This window comes from Oreochromis aureus, linkage group 2, assembly GCF_013358895.1.
Source record: "Oreochromis aureus strain Israel breed Guangdong linkage group 2, ZZ_aureus, whole genome shotgun sequence".
In the NCBI taxonomy this organism is placed as follows: domain Eukaryota; kingdom Metazoa; phylum Chordata; class Actinopteri; order Cichliformes; family Cichlidae; genus Oreochromis; species Oreochromis aureus.
In genome coordinates this window covers 13,340,942-13,362,737 of record NC_052943.1, presented here as the reverse complement: position 1 = coordinate 13,362,737, position 21,796 = coordinate 13,340,942, and the positions used below count along the sequence as shown (strand labels likewise).

General features: G+C 41.3%; 1 protein-coding gene across 2 annotated transcripts in view; it reads left to right on the top strand.

Annotated features, from left to right (window-relative positions):
- Window positions 1-9,249: 9,249 nt before the first annotated feature.
- Window positions 9,250-21,796, top strand: part of LOC116335026 (Kv channel-interacting protein 1) — a 29,426-nt gene continuing 16,879 nt past the window's right edge. The window contains exon 1 of one of the 2 annotated variants that reach the window (XM_031758649.2): window positions 9,250-9,691. In XM_031758649.2, coding sequence (XP_031614509.1) covers window positions 9,634-9,691 — 58 coding nt within the window. In that variant the 5' untranslated portion in view covers window positions 9,250-9,633. Of the gene's footprint in view, window positions 9,692-21,385; window positions 21,646-21,796 lie in introns of those variants that run through there. The other variant, XM_031758715.2, reaches the window with a different exon arrangement.

The window sequence follows — 21,796 nt, the reverse complement described above, 5'->3', positions numbered from 1 at the left end:
CACTTTTCCTTTTCATGCAGCCTGCCCTCTGGTGCTTCCTCCTGGCATACAAAAGCAACCTGCCTGGATGTAGAAATGTGCGCTCTGCTGTGGTCTGTGCAAATGCGATGGCACCTGATGGGAGTCATCAGCAAACAAAACCCTGTTTGGCTGAAAATCCCCAGCCACGCAGAGAAAATACTACTAAAAAATCCCTTCTTATCTGCAGGCTGAATAAGGCAAGAAACCCTGAAACTACTTGCTTCTCACAATAAATCGAGCCCAATTCGTGACCTGAATTCAGTCTTTCTTTATGCGCTTTAGAAACAGGAGGGGAAAAAGATGTTGGTGTTCACTAATGAGAACCACCCAGCATGATTTTTAGTACCCCGATTATAAATGGCTAATAATATCAGGTCACGAAATCCAGAAATTACCTTTTAAAGAGGCCTATGTATTCATGTTTATGAGTAATATCCATATGTTGTATTTGTGTTTATCAGACTGGACAGCAGAGGGCATCAGGTTACTTTTTCTCTTTTTCGTTTCCAGATTACTGTAGCCACACATTCCCACATTGTCAGAGCAGATTAGAGAAAATGTAGTGTTTAAAGCTTTAAATATTCACTATCTCGAAGTACTGGCACACGAGGCAGCTTTTCCTTTGATGGCTGATGCATGATGGACAGCAAGGCGGATTTTCAGACTCAGGGTTCACAGTTGTCAGCCACAGTGACCCAGCTGTGCATTCCTCATAAGTACTTAATGAAATATTCACTAACTCCTCTTTTTTCCATCAGATATTTGCTCCAGGTCTCCCTCTTGCTTTGAGTCGGGGGTGGTGGTGGTGGGGGTTGGCGACTTGGCTCGTATTTGTATTCAGAAAAGAGGAGGAAAGAGTAAATAAGAACAAAGAGCGAGGAGGAAAGAAAAATGAGAAGATGGATGAGGGTGTGTACATGATTGCACTTTTTTCCACATGCGAGTAAGCCCCTGTGCATGTTCGTGCACATATGCTCTGAGTTGGACATTGATGTGTGTGTGCTCTTATCTCATTGAGTGTGCTCTACAACTGCGTGTGTGTGTGTGTGTGCGCGTGCTGCTTAGCTCCAAAATGCTGTCATATCACTTTTAATGCGCCATAGGGGACACGGTGAATATTTAATACAAAATATAATGCATAATAATTCTTATGAAAAAGGCTCTCTGAGGTGGGGACGCCACTCTCCCCCTCCAAACGCTGTAATCAATCCCCAAGCTGCATACAATTAACACCTCCATCACTTTCATCTGCTGTGGAGGGAGGGTAAGAGACACAGAAGGGGAGAGTCAATAGAATTGTTTGCATTCAGTTCACATAAACCACTGGGGCACTGATGAAGTAAAGAAATAAGACCTGATTCCCTTCAACAAAAATGTCAATTTTATAATTATTTGCACATTTGAATACACTCGTCTGCTAACTGTCTGCTTCCAGGAATAGCAGGCCTGCTAGTGAAGGCTGAGTGTGTCTGAGAACAGTAACACCCACAGGCAAGGTGACGCTGTCTGCAAAACATTTATGGCAAATGAAGCAGAAAATATTTCAGCCAAGCTTAAGAGTAAATGGATAAACAGCTTTTGTGTTAGTGCGTCTCTCAGTGTTAATGTCCTGTGCAACTTCACGTCAAGGTGCACAGAGTTTAAAGAGCCCTCGGAAATGTGTCATCTGTGTATCGACCCGGGGGGAAGAAGGTTAGATGGTGTTTTTCACGTTCTGACAGGCGACATAAAGTTTGTGGGTGGCGTACGGCGGTGAATTGTTTTGAGAGATGCACTGTGGGACAGAAAAACAGCAGCCATGGCCTTGAGGAGAGACTGTTGTCATGGAGAGAGTCTTAAGGCAGCAAAGATTCACCAACACGAGCTCTTGTTGTTTTCAAACAGTACAACGCTGTTACAGCTGTTTTTAGGCTTGAAAAATATACATTGTTTTTGTTACACATACATGTTTAAGATCATCAAATACATTTTAATATTAGATAAAGATAACCTGAGTAAATAGAAAATCGTTATTTTGATTTTAGAGCCATTCAAAGGTGATGGTTTGATATTGATTTTGATGAGCTGGGGTGCTAGTAAGCATGATTACTGAGATTAACAGCACGGTTTATATAACTTATGGTTCAGTCAGATAAAAAAGTATTTGGACAGTGATGCATTTTTGTAATTTTGCCTCTGGACACCACTACAGAGGATTTCAACTCACATAATCAAGATGGGATTTAATTGCAGACTTTCAGCTTTAAGTCCAGGGGATTAACAAAAGTATTTCATTCATTATTTAGGAAGGCAGTCATTTTTATACATAGCTTTCCATTTTCAAAAGTTTAAAAGTAACTGGACATTTGACTGAAAAACAGTTTCATGCCCAGGTGAGGTCATGACGAATTACACAGATAAAGCTTCTGGAGTTGAGTTTAATTGTTGAACTGGCAGCTATTTACTGAATCGCTCAATATGAGCTCTTAAGACATGTTAATGTAAGTGAAGGAGGCCTTCGATGTGTTGAAAAACCAAAACAGTTTGGTAAATTCTTAAACGATAAATGTACTGGCTAGCTCAACAGCACTTGTGGAAAAACCATGGGAAAAAAAGATAATAAAAGAAATAAGAAGATGTAGTCAATTCAAGAACACTCTTGAGGAGGTAGGCGTGTGATTGCCAAGGTCTGCTACGAAGAGATCTGTTCATGAATGGAAATATGGAGAGTTTACAAGCAGATGTAAACCATCCATTGTAAAAACAGAAAGGCCAGATTAGAGTGCTGGAAAACATCAGAAAGATCCTGCATAGTATTAACAAAATCTTTGGACTGATGAAACCGAGATTGAACCTAAATGATGTGAAGTGATGAGTGTTTAGTAGGAACTGCTCATGATCATGTGTGAAACATTGCTGCCAGCAGATATGGGCCATTAGTGTTTATTAATGATGTCACTGCTGATAGTAAATATCAGTCTCTGTAACTGCTAAATGCTCTAACATTAACACCTTCAGTTGCAACACCTCCCAAAACAGTTTAAAAACAGCTCCTAATAACCAGCTACAACACAATGCGGCTTTTACCTACATGAGCAATGCCCATCTAAAAATACTGTATAGTATATTTATATGTAATAGTGGTAGACAACATTTTTTTAGAGTCACTAAGAGTATCCTACCATGCTTTTTGAATTCTCAAGTCAACTGAGAGAAGCTTTTGATGATTCTTGTTGCGTTCACCGCTACAATCGACCCCTTTCTCGCACGTGTGTGATCGATTTAAAGTCTAAGATTGATTATGGTGACTTAAAGACTTTCAGAGGTCCTGCTTTGTGTGGCCAGCAGCCTAAATCAGCAGATACTTATGTTGCATTTTTATTTGAACACAGAGCACACCAGCAAATATTAGCTAGAATGATGTTTTTAAATGAATAATAATAAAATTAAAGTCATGAATTTTCTCCAGTTAACAGGACAAATGATAAATCCTTCTATTTTTTTTTATATTTGTGAAGTTATAAACACAATTTCTTTCACTCCTAGTGTGCTGGTTTTGTAGCAGACATTTTAAAAAGGGACATCTTAAAGCCTGAACAAACACAACTGCATGTCTTAATAGGGGTTATTTGTGTTTTTATGATTTTGGTGAAATGATCCTTTACGTGATGATTATGCGGTATGATATAGTCATAGCAACCAAATGACTCCACTGGGCCTTTTATGCACTTTGCTTTGTGGTCTGTGTTGGTGCAACTAACACATGCTTGGCTTTGTTAGAGGAAAACCAACATGCGATTGTCTCTTTGCAGCAGAAATAGTCTGCTCTCCGCGGCGCTACACGTCATTCCCGTGTCTGGCAGGATCGTTGAGCTCGTCTCCTTTGCTTCTCACTTCAGTAAATCAATCTGTTTGTCCTGATGACTCAGATGTCACTGAGCCTGTTAGGAGCCAGTCTTCAATCTTGCCTCCTAATACTGCACCTAACTGTTCTGTCTGTAGCTCTCCCTCTTTTCCTCCTCACCTACACCCCTTCGGCCCTCCCTCCTAGAATTACTCCCATCTGGTCTTCAGAATATCTGCTCCTGTTTGTCTTGCTGTCTTCTTGCCACTTCCTATACTCTTTCCTTCCCTCTGCATTTCCCTTCTCTCTCTGCCCTGATCTCTTCTCCTCTGTGCGGTTATTACTATGACAGATTCCATTCAGCCTTCATCTAATAAGACCGGACAGCAGCTAACCAGCCAATTTATTATTCACTGCCTGTTCACCACTTTCTGTGCTTGTCAACACCGTCTGTATGCTGTCAAATGCTTTCTACCTTTCAACTCCACAGTCTAACCCCATGTACTTTTCCTTTGCCTCCATTCATTCACCCAGGCTGCTGTCTCAATCCCGTAAAAGGTCTGTTGTGTAATGGTTAATAAATGATGAGAGAAGGGTTGGCTGGCACTCAGAACGATCCAACGAAGGCTGGACAGGACTGAGTAGCAGCACAGACGATGTCAAGCTTAATGTCTTGGAAGGGTTTGGCACTCGGCCTAATGTGGTGAACCTGTTGCTGTTAGTGTTACTGGACTGCAACTAAACAGTCTAGAGTGCTATTTTAGTATCACTGTGTTAAAATGACTAGAAAGCTAATGGCTCAGTTAATCCGTGATTGTTATTGTTTAAAGTATTTAAGCAAAGGTGATGATTTACAGTAGCTCTATCCATTTCTTAAAGAATATCAGCAGGTCAACTGATCATTAAAGGATAATTGCATGAATTATTCATGTCATCTTTCAATAAGCTTATGCATTGTCACAACATTTTTTGTTTTTGCCGAGATCTCATATTGATGGTCAGAGAGTCATCAAAGTCCAGCACATCCCAAAGATTCTCAGTGGGGTTGAGATCTGGACTCTGCGGTGGTGAACCCATGTGTGAAAATGATGTCTCATGCTCCGTGAACCACTCTTTCATAATTTGATCGCTATGAAATCTGGCACTGTCATCTTGGAATATGCCTGCACCATCAGGGAAAAAAAAATATCCACTCATGGAAAAAACTGACCATCAGTTTATCCAGAAACTACACCTGCAGTCCAGGGGAACGTTCTTACCCATTTCCCTTAGCTGATTTTTTTATTGGCCTTGCAGTGTTTTTTTTTGTGTGTGTTTTTTTTCTGAGTTGAAATGAAATAGTTGCAGAAATTCCTACAGAAATAAATAATTTAGTCAAAACCAAAAATGTATTATTAAAGAATTAGGTAAAATAAGCCTTTATTTGAAAGTTTTCTTTCTTTTTTTGTAATTTACATGAATGACAGCAGCATCATTACCTTAACACAGAAAGCTTTGTGTAACCAGTTTAATCACAGTGATAATTGTTCCCTACCTGAACAGACTAATTATTCCTATTTCACATGACTACAAAGGGTCCCCAAGAACAAAGCAATGTTAACCCAGTCTGTGTGCCTTCCTAAACAAGAAATGTTTTGTGCCTAACATAACCAGACTTTAATTCTACCTATGTAAAATCAGAGAGCTGTTTTTGTATTTTCTGGAGGCAGTCATATATAATTGATGGATCTGAAACTCTTTCCTCATTCTCCAAAACAAACATTGCATTTTTTTTGGTTTCATTTTCCACGATGCTACTGTCATATTGAGAAATGGTAGATGTACAAGTGTCATCGCATTGCCTCAGGAATAACTGTCAAGTGGTTACAATAACTGTGACAGCGACCACTCTGACTGTGAAAGTAAATGTCATTGTTTTTCTGCCACCATTTACCGTGCTGACGCCTGGTTGATGACTTTAACCCCTGTCCAATCGATGTCATGACCTCTTTTGGGCAGCTGTTCACAATCGGCTGACGCTGTCTGAGCCCAGTGCTTCTTCACTTTCTTCATTTAAAGTGCTGCAGGATGGTGACGTGACTGCAAAATGACATAGGTGCTTAGCAACCTTGCTTATACATAGGAATATCAACAAAACACAGCCAGTTAGTTACTTGAGATGAGTAGTTGAACAATCTTATTGAGTCAGGTCCCTACAAAGTCGCATCACATCAAATCAGGCTTCAGTTATATGCAGATCTTTGCTAATCTGTGTGAGAGTGCTCATAGTCGGTCCAAGCTGGACCACAATTGTTTGGAGACAGGTTGGCTTTCACCAGGCGACCTCTGCCGTCACTTTGCAATCGCCAGTTGTTACCCACGAATTGAGACTGCTGCATGCTAAGTTTCTGGCTTCCAAGTTTAGTCACCTCAACTACTTCCAATCAGTCTCCAAATGCAAAAAAACTCAATGCAATCACTGGGAAACCACTAATTTTTCTTGGCTGCATGGAGATGTCTGTCCTAGTTTTACTCTAGTGTGACTGAATGAAGGCAACACTTAGTGTAGAAATAATATTACCAAAAGGCGTTCTGAGGTTTAAAAATCAAACCTCCACACTCGAAACAGTTAAAATTTCCCATCACTTTGCTGGTGTTTCAAATAAGTTCACAGGTTTTGGTTCATCTGCTTTTTAATCTTGCAACATACACTTAAGATAAAGAATCATTCATTTCTTCTCGGAGAGATTTCTGTATTTTGGGATGTGTGGATCTCAATAGTCTAACAAGCCAACCTGAAAATAAACACAAGATTTGCCCATACCCTCTGATACATATGCATTTTCATTGGAGCTTTCCAATCTGGTTACAAAGAATGTAGAAAAAAATATACTATTTTATAATAGCACTGAACATATTGCTGGGTACAGATGACTTAAAGTTGCTGCTGGTTGCTACAAAAAAGGAAGCCAGCGGCAGGCAAGTCCAGCAGTTCGATGATCCATCTCCCGTCTGTGGACTGCTCCGAAACAGTGTAATATTGTCTTTCTTTCCAACAGACAGGAGTCATAACTCTTAAAGTTCTAACAGAGCTGAGCTGAACATGTACATGGAGGGGTTTGCGTCATTGGAGAAGTGATTGATGCTGCAGCTTTTCTCATGCAGATGTTCTCACTGTTTCTGGGTTTTGGAATTCAAAGATTTCGAGAAACTTTAGTTCAGGCTTTCTTTTCCAGAATAGAATAGAATAGAATAGAATAGAATGGTCCTTTATTGTGATTATACGTGTCTTGTGGGTGTTCCACACCAACTGTGCTGGAATAAAATACGAAAAGTAAGACAGCAGGAATAAATAACAAACAGGAGAAACATATACAATGAAAATAAATATATACAAAAACAAGTAAAAGACACACAACAGAGAGCACGACAAGATCCACTGAGTAACTGCTTTGGAGACTTTTACAGACTAAAAAATATCATATTTTTTAGGCTTGAGGGGCTTTTGCCCAAGGTTTGCCAACTATTTTCAAGGTTAAGAATTAACTTTGAATTCTATTCTATTCTATTCTATTCTATTCTATTCTATTCTATTCTATTCTATTCTGTAATTGCAGCTTGTTTTCTTCAGCCTGTGTTGTTTGAAAACTTGGTATTTGGAAAATGTCAGCTTCGCCAAGACTGATCAAAACAACGCGTTTTTCAGCTTTTCCCCTGCGAGCTTTTTCAGTTTATCCACTGGGTTTTCAAAGTGTTTGATCAACCGAAGGCTTTTCTCTCCACTGATGGATGTGTATGTAACCCCTTCACTGAAGTTAAACATCATCACTACAGCAAATCACGCTCCCTTATCTCGCCTATTCAGGCGGGCTTTCAGAATTTAATCAGCATGTCTTTGTGTCATTGCTGTAGTGTGTACTCAAAGACCTGCTTCTCTGTGTTGATTTATTGCCACTCTTACTTGCTGTAAGCACTGAGTGTTTGTCAGCGTTTGTGCGTATGAGTGCACGCATGTGCGAAATGTTTTTTTCTCTTTAGTGTTTGATTTTGATAAGAGAATCATGTATGATCTCCTCCTTTCTGCAGAGATAGAAAAGGGATAGGGGAGGTGTGAGCTCTTGCATACTCAAAAAATGTCTCTCACCATTGAACGCACACACTCGCGCACACACATACTCCTGCCCTGCAGTGCTCATTTTTCTCACTTTCTTTGTCTATCCACCTTTCACTACCCTGTTCTTAATTTTCTTTTTCTCAGTCTCTCGCACTGCCTTCTTCCCTCTCTTGTTTTACTCTGCATTGATCCTGAGCATGCAGGCTACTGCAGCTAGCCTTTAATGAATGCCATGCCCTAATGACTTTATCATTGGCCTTGATGGCCTCAGCTCAACCACAGCGATGGCTCGGCTGTAAATTGTTTTCTTAACTAAAGCCATGTGAGGAATTTCAATAAGGGCTGCCATCAGTGGCATCAGCGCAGCCTGCCAATCTGAACAACCGGTGTTACACAGAGGGCAGCAAGGGGTTAAGCGTGACTGATGGGAGTGAGGAGTGCATGTATGAGTTGGACTGTGTTGCAGACTGGCATTGCTCTCCAGGGTGTATTGTTGTAGAGGGTGTGTGGCCTCTGTGTGTGCGTGCGTGTGTGTAGTTGACGGGTTCATCAGGAGACTTGAGCACAAAAACATGTCTGATACAGCATGTCGATGCAGTCGCTGACAAATGCGAGGCAGCGTTTCTGAGGATGTAGCTGTGCCACACGTAGAGGGTTTTGTCCATGACCCACCCGCGAGCAGAATAATTACACGCACACAATCGCATACACACACACACACCACCTGCCACACTTGTGCATGTAGAGATAAAGCAGCGAATGCACTCTCCACACTCAGACTGTTTGCCTGCTGAATAGCAAAGGGGGGGACGGATCAGTCTATTCCTCCCTTATCTCCCCTCACCTCTTGCACTCCTCATCTCGCTCCATCTCTTTCTTTCACGGTCTTCCCCTCCCACCCTCTCGCCTCCTCACTTTGCCTCCCCTGCTGTTTGTGAATCCTCCTGATTTGTCTCTGTCTCCCCTTTCTCTTCTCCTCACCCCCTCCTCTTTCTTCTCCTAATTTCCTCATCGCTTCTTCCTCCTCTTTCTTGCCCTCTCTTGAGTTCTGTCCTCCTCTCTTGCCCCATCTCTCCCGTCTCGGTCTCTGCCTTTTCCCGTGCAACAGTGTGCAATTCCCCGTTCCCCACCAGACAGACAAAGAGACAGAGCGACTCAGACGAATGGAAGAGAAAACGGGAGCAGGGAGAAGCAGAGACATAGAGGCAGATACATAAAGAGGCACAGAGGAATTGATGGGATGACAGTCTGGTGACTGGGGACTGGTGGACAAAGAGATAGAAGGGATGTAAAATAGACAGCTTCAGTGGCAGGGTAGACAAAGGTAGCCTGAGAGTGGATGTGTGCCGCTTATTTCATTTACACACGCATACATAGAAACAGACACACACACACACATACTCTCTCTCTGTCTCTCCCACTCTCTCTCCTCTCACTCACACTCTCTCTCACACACACACCCTCGAGCAGAAGCGGCAGAGCTGTGTGGGTGTGAGGCAGCATGAGAAGTGATATCTGTACTTCCACACATACAGCTGGCTGATGGACTAACTTAATCACAAATTTAAGCTCACCTACTGTACGCATACTTACTAGCACACCTTGATCATAGGCAGGCAGACCAGCGCGCGCTCATAAACACACTCACTTACGCCAGCACGCGCAACCTTCCAGCAGCCAGAAGCCAGAAGTCAACATGGGTCTTGTGATGGGAACCTTTTCCATGCAATCCAAGCAAGTGTCCTACCACAAAGGTAAGAATTTGTATTTGAAATGCACACACTGAGCATGTTTGAATCCTGAATGTGAGGATTTGCATGTTGCTGTGAGCAGCATCCATCATGCGTCTTTGTCCTTTAGTGATGGAGTCATATATGTTTGCTCAGAGTGGTGAATATGGCACAAGAAGTGCATTATGGTATAAAGATGAATGTGCTGTAAGCTGCAATGAGAAGTTGTATAAAAAAGAGAAATTGTTATTCACTGTTGCTTTAGAGTGCTCCAGGCCACCTGTCCTCTGTTTGAACTGTGGATTTAACAATATACATGTGTCCGTGTGTGTGCATGTGTGCGCGCAACTGTGCCATTGGGCATGTCTATAATAGGTGATGGTATTTACCCCTGTCTGCTTTCCAAACCAGCCCACTTTCTTTCCTGCCACGCTGCTGTTTGACAGGTGCTGACACTTGACACATGCATGCTGTACCCAGTATGTATGTGTATTCTTTGTCCGCTGAAAATATTTATGCACCTAATTGACTGCTGAAAATGTAGGCGTGTGTGAAGAATCGTGCATTTTGTGTGTGTGGTGGCTGTGGTATTGTGCCGTAAATCAAAGCGTTGTAATCCATCAGCTTTTGGCCATGGTCTGTCCTGCATCTGTTGACCTTAAACCTTGATGGCTATCGCTGTCAGACGCAGCGCTGCATCTCAAATACACACAGCAGAGGCTGGAAAATCGGGAGCCAAATCACATCTCGACGAGGAAAACAGAGGGATAAAATTCTGAAATCTCTAATTGGACCATTAACTGGAGTGAGATCATGCAAAACTGTCTGCATGTTGCATATGCTGTGACAAAAAAAAAAAAAAACAGTGGAGGTGATGTAAATTATGTGCTGTGAATGTCCCTCAGGAAAATGCCTTCCAGCTCTATATTCTCAGTGTTTTACCTGTCAAACAGTGCAGTCAGACAAAGAAGAGCTGAGAAAACTCTTTAGAGACCCCATAAATGGGCTCCTGAAATACAAACATATATAGCAAGCTGCGTGGGTTGTTTATTTCAGTGCCTGACCTGCACCTCATTTTCCTGTGTGGAAACAGCTTTCAGTCGATATGTGCTAAAGAGATACTCAAGGCACATTTTCAAGTTGGTTGTTTTCTGCAGTCTACAATATGAACATGCGTGTCAGATACTTTGTGTTCGTGGTAGCTACTTCCATTTCAAGCGCAGCCCATTTACTCGTTAGGGAAGGCAACAATGCTTACAAAGCAACCAGGATGTAGGGTAACCTCTAAATAGCAGCCACTTTGAAGTTTCCACTGTTAGGGTGTTAGGTGGAAGTGATAGATGAGTAAAAGTGGGAGAGAAAAAATTGAGAAAAGTTGAGAGAGGAGGCGAGGTTGCTTCTCAGGGGGCTGCAGTGTGTGTGTCACTGAACGTGTGTGTTTCGCCATCTGCTGCAGTGATAAAAAAAAAAAAGTGCCCTACTGAAAGCAGGGCAGGATTCATTTTGCATGGAAAGTTGACCCATCCTTGATCACAACTCAACATGAGGCAATGACCAGCTGAGAAGGACTTAAAGTTAACTAGCTGAGGATTCAAACTTTAGATGAAAATTATAGTTGTGGATTTAAGGAAGCTGTTAAATTAACAGGACGAAATCTGAAACAATACTTTTCAGCAACTCATTTCTCTTAGTATTAACCATTGCTGACTGAGGGGAATAATGTTATGAACTAGTAATTTTATCTTTATTTTTTATTATTTTGGAGGGCCAGGAAGTCTGTATTAGCCCCTTGAACCATAGACTAAAAAGCTCCAAAGTCTGGCCCACTGACTGGGAACAGAACCTCGATTGTTTTCACCGAATCTTACATCCTTATTTTGAGCACTCAAACACCAACAACAAGCCAAAGATAAAGATGCAGTTATGTTAAGAAGAAAGGGCACCCTCTTTCAGTTCTAAGGTTTTCATATCAGGAAAATCTGACCTTCATCTGGTCTTATTATATGTTTAACAACAACAAAGTCAAAATTCAGCTGTTCGGCAATCCTAACCAAATGTTCTTGATTAACTGATCATTAGCAAGTTTGAGCACCTCTATAAAAGCAGTGCACAGGTCTGGAGCATTCAGGTGTGTGTTAACACAATACCAAGAAGGAAAGATATCAGTGAAAATCCGAGAGAAGCAATTGCTGCTGCCCATCAATCTGGGAAAGGTTATAAGGCCATTTCCAAACAAAGTTAAAGTCCATCTTTCTACACTGAGGAAAGACTACTTACAAGTGGAAAACATTTAAGCCAGATGCCAGTAGGGATGGGAATTGAGAACTGGTTCCCAGTAGTCTAGTTCTATTGGAATTGTTAGTCTGCCTTCCTATCAGTCTCACTTATCAGTTCTTGCACTACAAGATTTCAGTTTGTGTGTGGAGGAGAAAAACAGTGGCACAGTCTACAGTGTCGATATGGACATTACTATTATTTTTATTTTATTTATTTATTTATTTTGCCCATAAAAACGAGTTTAATGGTAAAGTGCTAACTCCATCAAGGACAGAAACAGCTTCATTATGCTGCTAACGCAACTTTGCTCTTTGCAAGCATCTGCACAGATAACATGCTAATGCTAAGCTAGCCAAGAACCCAGAGTGAAAGCTGAGTGAATGCCGACCCCAGCCCAGCAGCCAGACCCTGAACTTCAACAGGTAACAAACTGATGAGCAGTCAGACTCCAGCCTGTTTCTACCTTTCTTTAATAGAATCACTATGGCGATCACTGAAAAAGTTGAAATTGTTTGGCAGTCTCTCAAATGATGTGAGAGACTGTTAAAGTTGTACAAGAAACAATTGCAAAAAGTTATTGTTCCTGAAGGTTGTTCAAAAGCTCTGGTTCAATCAGTCATAGGTATACTTAGTTTTTCCCACACACTGCTTTGGATTATTTTTTCTTAAATAAATAATAGTATGGTAATATGGCATTTAGTTTTCATCTGAATTAAAACAAATCTTATCCTAGTAGGTGTTTACATATAAGTAAAAATAAATAAATAGATAAAGATGTTTTTTTCAGTGCAAACTCCACAAATGTTATCTCATGGATTTTTGGTTTGTAAGGTCCATTCATACTGTTTTAATTTGTCTGTTTCAGACTATGTTTTTCTACTTTTGCTTCTGTATGATGTCAGTGAGAGCAGATATCTTTAGTATGGTCATCACAGACGCACAGCTCTAACTAAGAGAAATGCCACTCACTTGCGGTTCAAACATCCTGTTTGGGAAGGCACATCCAATCAGAAGACCTCTGGCTTAAAAGAGGAGGTGCTTATTTCAGACAGAAGTGAACAGAAGTGAGCTGAAACGTAATGGTCCCATTACTTTGGAGTTCAATGACCTTGTATGACCATATGTGGCAAAGAGGGTAAAAAACTATGATATTTATCTATCTACCACCACACAGAAACTGAGGGCATGTCACTTCCTGTTTGGCAGCCTTGATTTGTGGACGCCAAATGTGGCATATAGACGTGGGACTTAATGTTATCGGCACTCCCATTACCCTTTTATCATAATTCCTTTGCGATGGCGACTGCACCCTGCTTAACTTCTCGGCTCCCTCATTGCTGCTTGTAGCTAAATTTTTCTGCCAGTTTTGATGGATCCAGTTCATGCCAGCAAGTGACAACAGATGTTAACTCCAGTGATCACATTTCGATAATGCTGTGGACAAAACCCCACAAAACTCACATCATTTCCTGCACATACTCACCATTACATTTTTAAAAATTCAACATGACATTTGTAATATTACATTTTTTTAGGACTCAAAGCACAAGAGACTCGAACTCCTTTGACTTAGAAAACCGGTCGCAAAACTGTGTTTATTTTCAGGAGGACACGGGTTACTAATGTTGGCATTTATCTTAGAGATGCGCAGTGAAAGCCTCATTCGATAATGTAGCCTATAATTAATTCATTGCTCTTCGGCAGTCATGTATCCAGAAGAAGAACTGGTTAGATATTAATTGCAGGGTTGGTGGTTTGATCCCAAGCCCCTCCTGTTTGTTTTGAAGTACCCTTGAGAAAGAAATTAAGCTTGCTTGCTCCCCATGGCCAGGACTATGTTGTGCATGGGGAATGAAAGTCACTCTGTAAAGCACTTTGGTTTTTAAAAGCTAGATAAATGCAGTCCATTTACAGTCCTATCCAGCACATATTGGGGTGATGAATTGACTGAACTGAATTCAAACGAGTTGCTAAACTACACAGCTAAAGTGGGTGTTTTTGCTTTCAGTGTGGGTTTCTAAATGAAGCCAAACTAATGCTGTGGCCTACATAAAGTCATAGCTGTTCCACAAGGGAAGCTTGAAGGCTGAGTTATTAGCCATTGCCCTCACTGGCTCATATGGCCATAGGCTGGGGTTAAGGCATTTATCTGTATGTGTCTTTTTTCACCTGGGGGAAAAACAAAATATCCATTGCCTGTACACAAACTACTCTTTTCCTATGAAATATTTCCCAGCGGTTATAAACTACAAAAGCTGCGCCTTGCAAACAGATTCATCTCCCGTTCCTGTTTGCTCCATTTGTTTCTGCCTTTGCTTTCACTTCTCTATGCCAGCTCACTTTGTCAAGTGAATTTTCTTTCTCTTCCTGTCTCTCTCTTTGTCTTGCACACTTTCACCTCATTTCACCTTCTCATTTTGTCTTTCATGTGTTGGTCCCTTCAAGTCTTCCCCTTGTATTCGCAACACAGTTCCCTTCTTGATCTATGGCTTTTCGTCCGGCTTTTCTGTTTATCTCTTGGTTCCCTTCTCTTTCGCTCTCTCGAACCCTCACATCTCTTTGTGTTCTGAGTTTTGCACGGTACAGTCTTGTCCTACTCTAAGATCACTCCAGCTGTTTGAAGTTTTGCTAATCATGTTGGCTTTTAGTTTCGGGGCGGTAGAGTACATGCAAATATAATGCGTTTGTGCATGTGGGTCTTCTGGAGAACAAGTGCGTTTGGCTCAAAGTTTCCATCTGCTGCAGGGCTAAAGGGTTGAGAAGAGAGGATCTCTGTTTCTTTAATGGGCTTTATAGTTTCCACCTCTCTCTCTCATCCCCAGACATCAAAAGAAGTAGACCAAAAGGGCCAATTAGGACAGCAAAATAGCTTTATTAGGCGCATGGCATCATGAAAACAGCTTTCTGCTTAATCTCATGCCCAAAGCACATGTGTGTCTGTGTGTTGTTTATAGGCGCAATGATGCGATTGCGATACTGCCGCAGAACCTCAGCTCCCATATTTCTTTACATTCAAGTTTGTGCCGTGCAGATATTCGCAGCAAACATGCTTTCCACTTTTTTTTTAAAAAGTGACCGTAATTGACGATTCTTTGTCGGTGTTCCAAATTAAACCCACATTCAGGCATTATATTATATAAGAAAAAATCAGCACACTGTATATATAAGGATAATTCATTTGCATAATATTTGCAGGCAAATGCTTTGCATAGTTCTTCGAAGATAAACAATATTTTCCATGCAATTTATCTCTGTAGACCGTTCAGCCTTGTGCTTGCCTCCAGGCCTTTGTAATACCGGCGCCAATGAGAGAAATGGAGATGATGAATATAGATAGCTACTTAGTCCTGACTATATGGTTCAGTCTGTATGCACAGATATGACAGCAGTGATGCACATCACTTGAGCTAAATTAATATGACAGCTGAAATGGCACTCGTATAGTGAGAGTAGCAAATGTTGCCAACGTCGCATTTAATGCCAAAAGAACGTGAATTTATATTCAGATCAAAGTTGCTCTGGTTTCAGTGGATAACAGACATCACTTGGTAGCAATACAGGGACTTAATCTGTCCACTGAGCCTAGTTTGTAAAGAGTAAAGAGCAAAGAAGCAGCGCCTTGTGTTCCGTCTTTTTTGCAAATGAATCCAAAATTAGATTTAGCACATATGCTTTCAGACCAAGCGCTACAGAAAGTGTTTTTGTACATTTTAAGTGGAACAGCAGAGAATCGAGAAAAAACAGACTACAAACAGACCACCTGTCACCAAGTGAACCCATGTCTCAGAGTTTGTTTTGTGACCCCTGAGAAATAAAGAGCTGCACTGCAGTGACAATCGAAGACTAAGATAAGATGAACAGAATCAATTACCTATTAGATGAAATAAACTCTGCAAGGAAAACAAGATATGGTGGACATCGTTACAATCACTGACATTCTCATCCGTGCCTGTATCTACCGTTTCTGTCATGCTGCTCCTGTTTTTGCCTAAACATAACCAAATGCAAGTAAAGTAAAATGAAAGAAAAGGAGGGTTTTCTTTAAAATCCTTTCTGACAGGATGCCCTGACTGCAAGTACCTCAGAGTGACCTTATACTAATCAGGTTAGTGAGTCACAGCTGTCATGCATTTGATACATATTCTTCATATATACTCAGGATGGCAAGAAATAAACATGAGATACCATGTTTAAAATTGAGTACTTTCCCTATTAACTATCAATCACTTAATGGATCGTCATCTATTTTAGTCAGTGAAACGCTGTCAGCTTTAGCTGCACATCCAGACTGACTGCTAGCCTCAAATCTTGTTTTTTTTCACTGAAGGTTAAAAAATCTCCTCTAACATCTCAATGTCAAATACGAATATCTTCTTATTCCTGCTTCCTTTGCCATGTTTACAAAGACCTCACATCCCACGTCAGTCCAGTTAGCTGTAAGAATAACAACTTAGCCCAACTAAGCTACTTCCTCTGCTCACTTTTCTCTCTCTCTCTCTCTCTCTCTTCATTGAATCTTCTTTAAACATCTGCCACATTCACACTTTATCTTCTGCTTTGTCTCACTCTTTTGTGCTTTACTTCTCTTTTATATCTATCCTTCCTCCTTGCTTTCCATTTGTTTGCATACCATCCTCCATCCCTCTTGTTTTTCTTGCTTTTACCCCTCTCCCTCGATAAAAACAGATCAATCGCAGAGCCTCCTTTAATTATTCCCCTTTTTCATTCTTTGATGGGCGCCTGTAAGAGGCTCAGGATGCATTTGCTAATAAAGACACAGGGAAGCATCTGTGTGAGAAGTCATTTCAACAGCGATAGATATTAGTATTGATTTTCCTAATAGACATGTCCCCTGTTCAAAGCCGCGATGCCCCTGATGAGTAATTGCCAAAGCTTTGTTTGCCATGATTGATTCATAATCTATAACTCTTGGGATGAATCCTTCATGTGGAGAAGCAGGAGTTTTTATGGGGGGTTTTTCTCACTGCAAGTTAGCACTCAGGTGGGTCTGAATGTGCAGATTTGACTTTATTCGCTTGATTTTCTAAAGCTTCCACTCAGCATTTGAATCTTAATCAAAATCTTCAGAGTTTTATTTTCCCTCCCCCGGTTTTTCCCTAATTCTCTTTGTTCCACAGTCCTCATCTCTGGAAATGTGATGTTTGCATGTCCCACTTGCTCTCCTCTGCCTTTTCTTTCTTGCAATACCACTCGCCCACTCTCCTGGCTCTTGTTACCCACTTCTTACTCTTTCATTCTCTCTCTGCATCGCACTCTAATCTCCCGCTGGAAGCTCTTCTGGTATGCTTCTTCCTCCTGATTTTTTTTCCTTCTTCATCCTTTATTGCCAAATATGTTTCCATCTGTAATTCTACTGCTTTTTCCTTCCTCCTTACATGCAGTTTTGAAAGAGTCACATATATATATATCTTATACACCTCTTCCTGCTCTTGCTGTTTTCTCCTCGCTTCTGTCTCATATCATCTTTCCTTTAAAGTCTGACAGGGGTCTTGTAAAACAGTCTGCAGCCATTCACTCACATGCCTGCAGGGAAACACCAGTTCTGTACCAATATTATACACACAAGCATAAAAACAAGCACACACACTCCAACCTTTCACTCCTTCTCTCTGCTCTACAGACAGACTTTGAAATGATTACTAGATGGAGAAACATTTCTGTCAACGTGTGGAAACAGGCCTGTCAGAGACCGCGGGGAGATAGGGAGGGACGGAGATTTGAGATTGGAACAAGCTGGGAACACTGTTTGAAACGACAGAAACACTAGGCTGATACAAGCGCAGAGATTTATGGGGAGAGATGGCAAGATATAGGTGTATTGGCGAGGGCTGTGCGCCGGAAGACAAATTCATAGAAAAGGAGGTGTCGAGAGATGGATAGACATAGTTTAAGGCTAAAGAAGAAGTAGGCTGCAGTGAAGATAGAAGGGAATAACTCTGATAGCCTGCAAAATCCTATAGGCACAATACAGGCAGTCAGTTAATATAGCAGGGCAAGCAAAGAGGAAGAGCAGTTTGTGTGTGTGTGTGCGTATGTGTGTGTGTGTGGCAGGAAATGATTATGCTCTACTGTGCCGACTGCATGTCATTTGGATGCCACTAGCATCCACAGAGACCTCACCCTATGATCAGACAGTCTTTCTGCCCATGCTTGATGCATGTGCAAAATGTATGTGTGTGTATATGTGTGCCTCTGTGTGAGTAACCATATGTGTGTTTCCATGTGCGTGTAGGCAGGGTGAAAGCATTACACCCCACTGCTGTCCATTCTGTCTTTCTAGCTGTTGTGAGAAAAAAAAAAATGCATCAGCGCATTCATGAGCACATTTTTACAAAAGCAGATTGCAGTTTCCTTTGCTCACCAAACTAAATCTTTTCTGCTAAATCTGCCCATATGGCTTCCTAACAATCTCGCTTTGTTCATTATTCACCATCGGTTGGCAAAAAAGTGCCCCATTTTCGAAGCTGTTGCCACATTTGCGGAGGCATTACTACTACGGACTGCTGGCTTGATATAAAAGGACACTGTGACTATTTTCCAAATCGTTTACTAAAAAAACATTTGTGGAAACAACTGCATCTCTACTAAACAGTATTTTTTCCCCCATGTAGTGAGAGAGGAAAAAAAGATTTTTATCGACAAAGAAAACCATAACCAGCTAAAAGTGCAATTTTTACATGTCGTGCCCTAGTGGAAGCTTTCATTTCTGTATTTTTTGCCATCAACAAGCACAGGGACGATTACGCGAGAGCTGTATGAGCTGTATGTAGGATTCGCAGCCTCTGCTCTCTACAGTCAATTGACAGGTATGATAACTGGCTATTTTATTGATTGATGTCACCAGTTTAATATCCATTTTAATTATCATTATTTAATGTGGTTGCATGACAAAACTTCTGTCTCACTTGCCAGATGGTCTGTAGGGTGAACAGGCTGGGATGGGGTGGGTGTGATGTTTCTAGTGAGGATGCTTTCTATAGCTGTTCTACAAAAAAGTTCTGCAAAAGACTTCAGAAGTTTCCTTAAGAAGCACATCTGTTTGTGAGGGATCTTCATCACAGCGAAGCTGGGTGATAACAGTGACAGATTATTGATATTATTGATATTATTATTGATTGATAAAACTGTTCACCTCCTCCTCTGCAGTTCTACAGAGGAGTTGCTGAATGAGCTGGGACAAAAATTTACAATTACTCTTTCTAATGATGCTTAATAACCATCCATTCAAGTATTTTCTGAACTGTTTATCTAATTTGATTCAATCTGATTACAGTGGAGTTAGACCCTATCCAACCTTACACTGGGCGAGAGGTGGATTACACTTTGACCAGTCTATCAACTGATATTGTGTAATTTAATATACCAGAGTTCAAATTATATGTTTTAAGAATATTTTTGTGGTGAGATTTTGGTGATTTTGTTGGAAATGTTTAAACTCAAGTTAAATAATGTTTATTGTAGAGCCCATAATAGAAGGTGGTGTTCTGTTTGATCTTAGTCTAATGGGAAACAGTTCTAATTTTTGTCCCCTGTGACTCTTTTTTAAGTTACTTAAGCATCTTACTTATTTACGTAAAGTGACAGTTAATTAAATGAATGATAATAATAAAATATCCCTCGTGTAGGGTAAATTGTGTAGGGTGAAACAAAAGATATGCACATTAAGGACACAAGTTTAAGAGAAAAAAAAATGTCTTCACATTAATGAATGCATTGCAGTCCAGTACAGCACCACCTGGCAGAAAGTTGTAGACTTCAGGTTTAAAGTAGCCATGGAGTGACCATGGCATTTTGGATGGGACTCTGTCGCTGGATCCAAATGCAGGACTCGCAAGACAAGAAACTTAAAAAACAGCTTTAACGCTGAAGCCTTTCAAACGAAATACAAAAACAAGGCAGGGCTCGCGCCAGGAAAGTAAAACCTCTGAGTCACAGGGAAGCACAGACCAAGGGAGCACACAGCATGATGGAGGATACTACAAAGAACACAAACAAACTGAGGGTTCAAATACGCAAGAGGAGATGAGGTTAGAGTGGAGACACCTGAGGAGAAACATACAGCTGAACTAAATCTGATGAGGAGACACTGGGAGGTAAAACTTAACACTAGACACAGAAAACACAGGGAATATAAAATAAACTAAAACAAGGAATAGAATAGAAAAACCTCTAACCACTCACCTGAGAAAGTAAAAAAAGAAACACCAAGGAACTATACTACAAAACGCCAAAATACCACAAACTAACAGTCAAACATCAAAGAACAAAAGTGAAACTTCTAAACTCAAAATGCTGGGTCACAGATCGAGGACCATAAAAAAGTGCAAATAAGATTTCACTTCAAAACTATACGTAATTATATTCACTCTTTGGAATTTTACTTATAACTGAGGATTTTCATGAAGTGGCGTTTCTGCTTACAGTCTTCAGTCTTTCATGTGCAGCACATTTGGTTTGTCATCTGTGACTGTCTTCCTGTTCTTCTCACACTTCCCTCACTTAGAGTGGTCTACTTTGTTTGTATCGATTAGTCTGTAATTAAAATGTGATTTCATCTTTGTGTGTGCAGCTCTTAAAGGGAATAGCACACACTCCTGCAATATTATCTGACACTTGTCTTGATCCCTCTATTAGAGCCATATTAAATATCTCACTCTTCTCATCCTTTGCCTCCCCTCGCTTTAATCTCTCTCTTTTCTCACATCCTTGACTTTCAGCTGTTTCTCCTGACCCGTGAAGCCAATCTGCCACCACACACACACTCCCTCACTCATTCACTCACTCTCCATCCCTTTATCCATCCTGCTCGTGGGTAAGGATGGATTAACAAGAGCGATGGATGAAGTCAGCGGAGGTGCTGATGGACTAAAGTGGCCTTTTCCTGAACAAATCGCAATGCTGAGGAAGCAAAGCTCAGGGCTCTTCGTAATTCCCATCACATTCACGTGTTTCCCCTTCGCTCCGTGATTCATATTTACCTCTCCAGTCAGTGTTTGAGCAAGTATCTATTTGCATATTTGTTCTCCTTTAGAGGGAAACAGATGCTTTTAGGTGTGCGGATGTAACAGGGCACGTTTGTTGTTTTTGTTCAGAGTGATTCATGTGGCGTTATCATCGACAAATCAATGGGTACACTAATATTAATTTATAATTTAGTGAATCAACATCCTGGCGATTTCATACTGAATCACTGATGCTCCTCTCGGGCTCTTGCCTCGCTGTGAGGGTGGGAGGGTGATGGATGGAGAGAGAGGGAGGGAGAGAAATGGAAAGAGGGAGGGCAACTACAGCCCCTAATGAAAAACAAGGAGCAGGGAGGGAAGGAGGGAGGGGAAGGAGGGAGTGAAGGAGTTTGGGGAGAAAGGGGCGAGAGTGAGAGAGAGAAAGAGAGAAGGAGCACCATGAGATGGAGTGTGAAAGGATGAAAGAGGGGATGATGGAAGGAGGGTTTCTGCCTAGAGCAGCCATTGAGAGAGGAGGTGGAGAGAGAGGAGGAGAGGATGAGAGGAGGAAAGAGGGCGAGGGAGTGCGTGCGTGTGCGTTCTAGCCGCTGAAACACGTGACGAAGAGACACAGACTTCAACACACAGACGCACTTGTTTCCACAACGACGGCGGCAAACATGGGGGCTGTGGTGGGCACGTTGACCATGCAGACCAAACAGAGGAGGCCATCCAGGGGTGAGGGAATACACACACAAACATGAACGCACGCATAGACATACTCACACACACAAAACACACAAACATAATGGGGTTTTTTTTCTCTCTCTCTTTCTAATCGGCACACGCGCATGGATGCACGCATACGGGCGGTGAAACTTTTAACAGT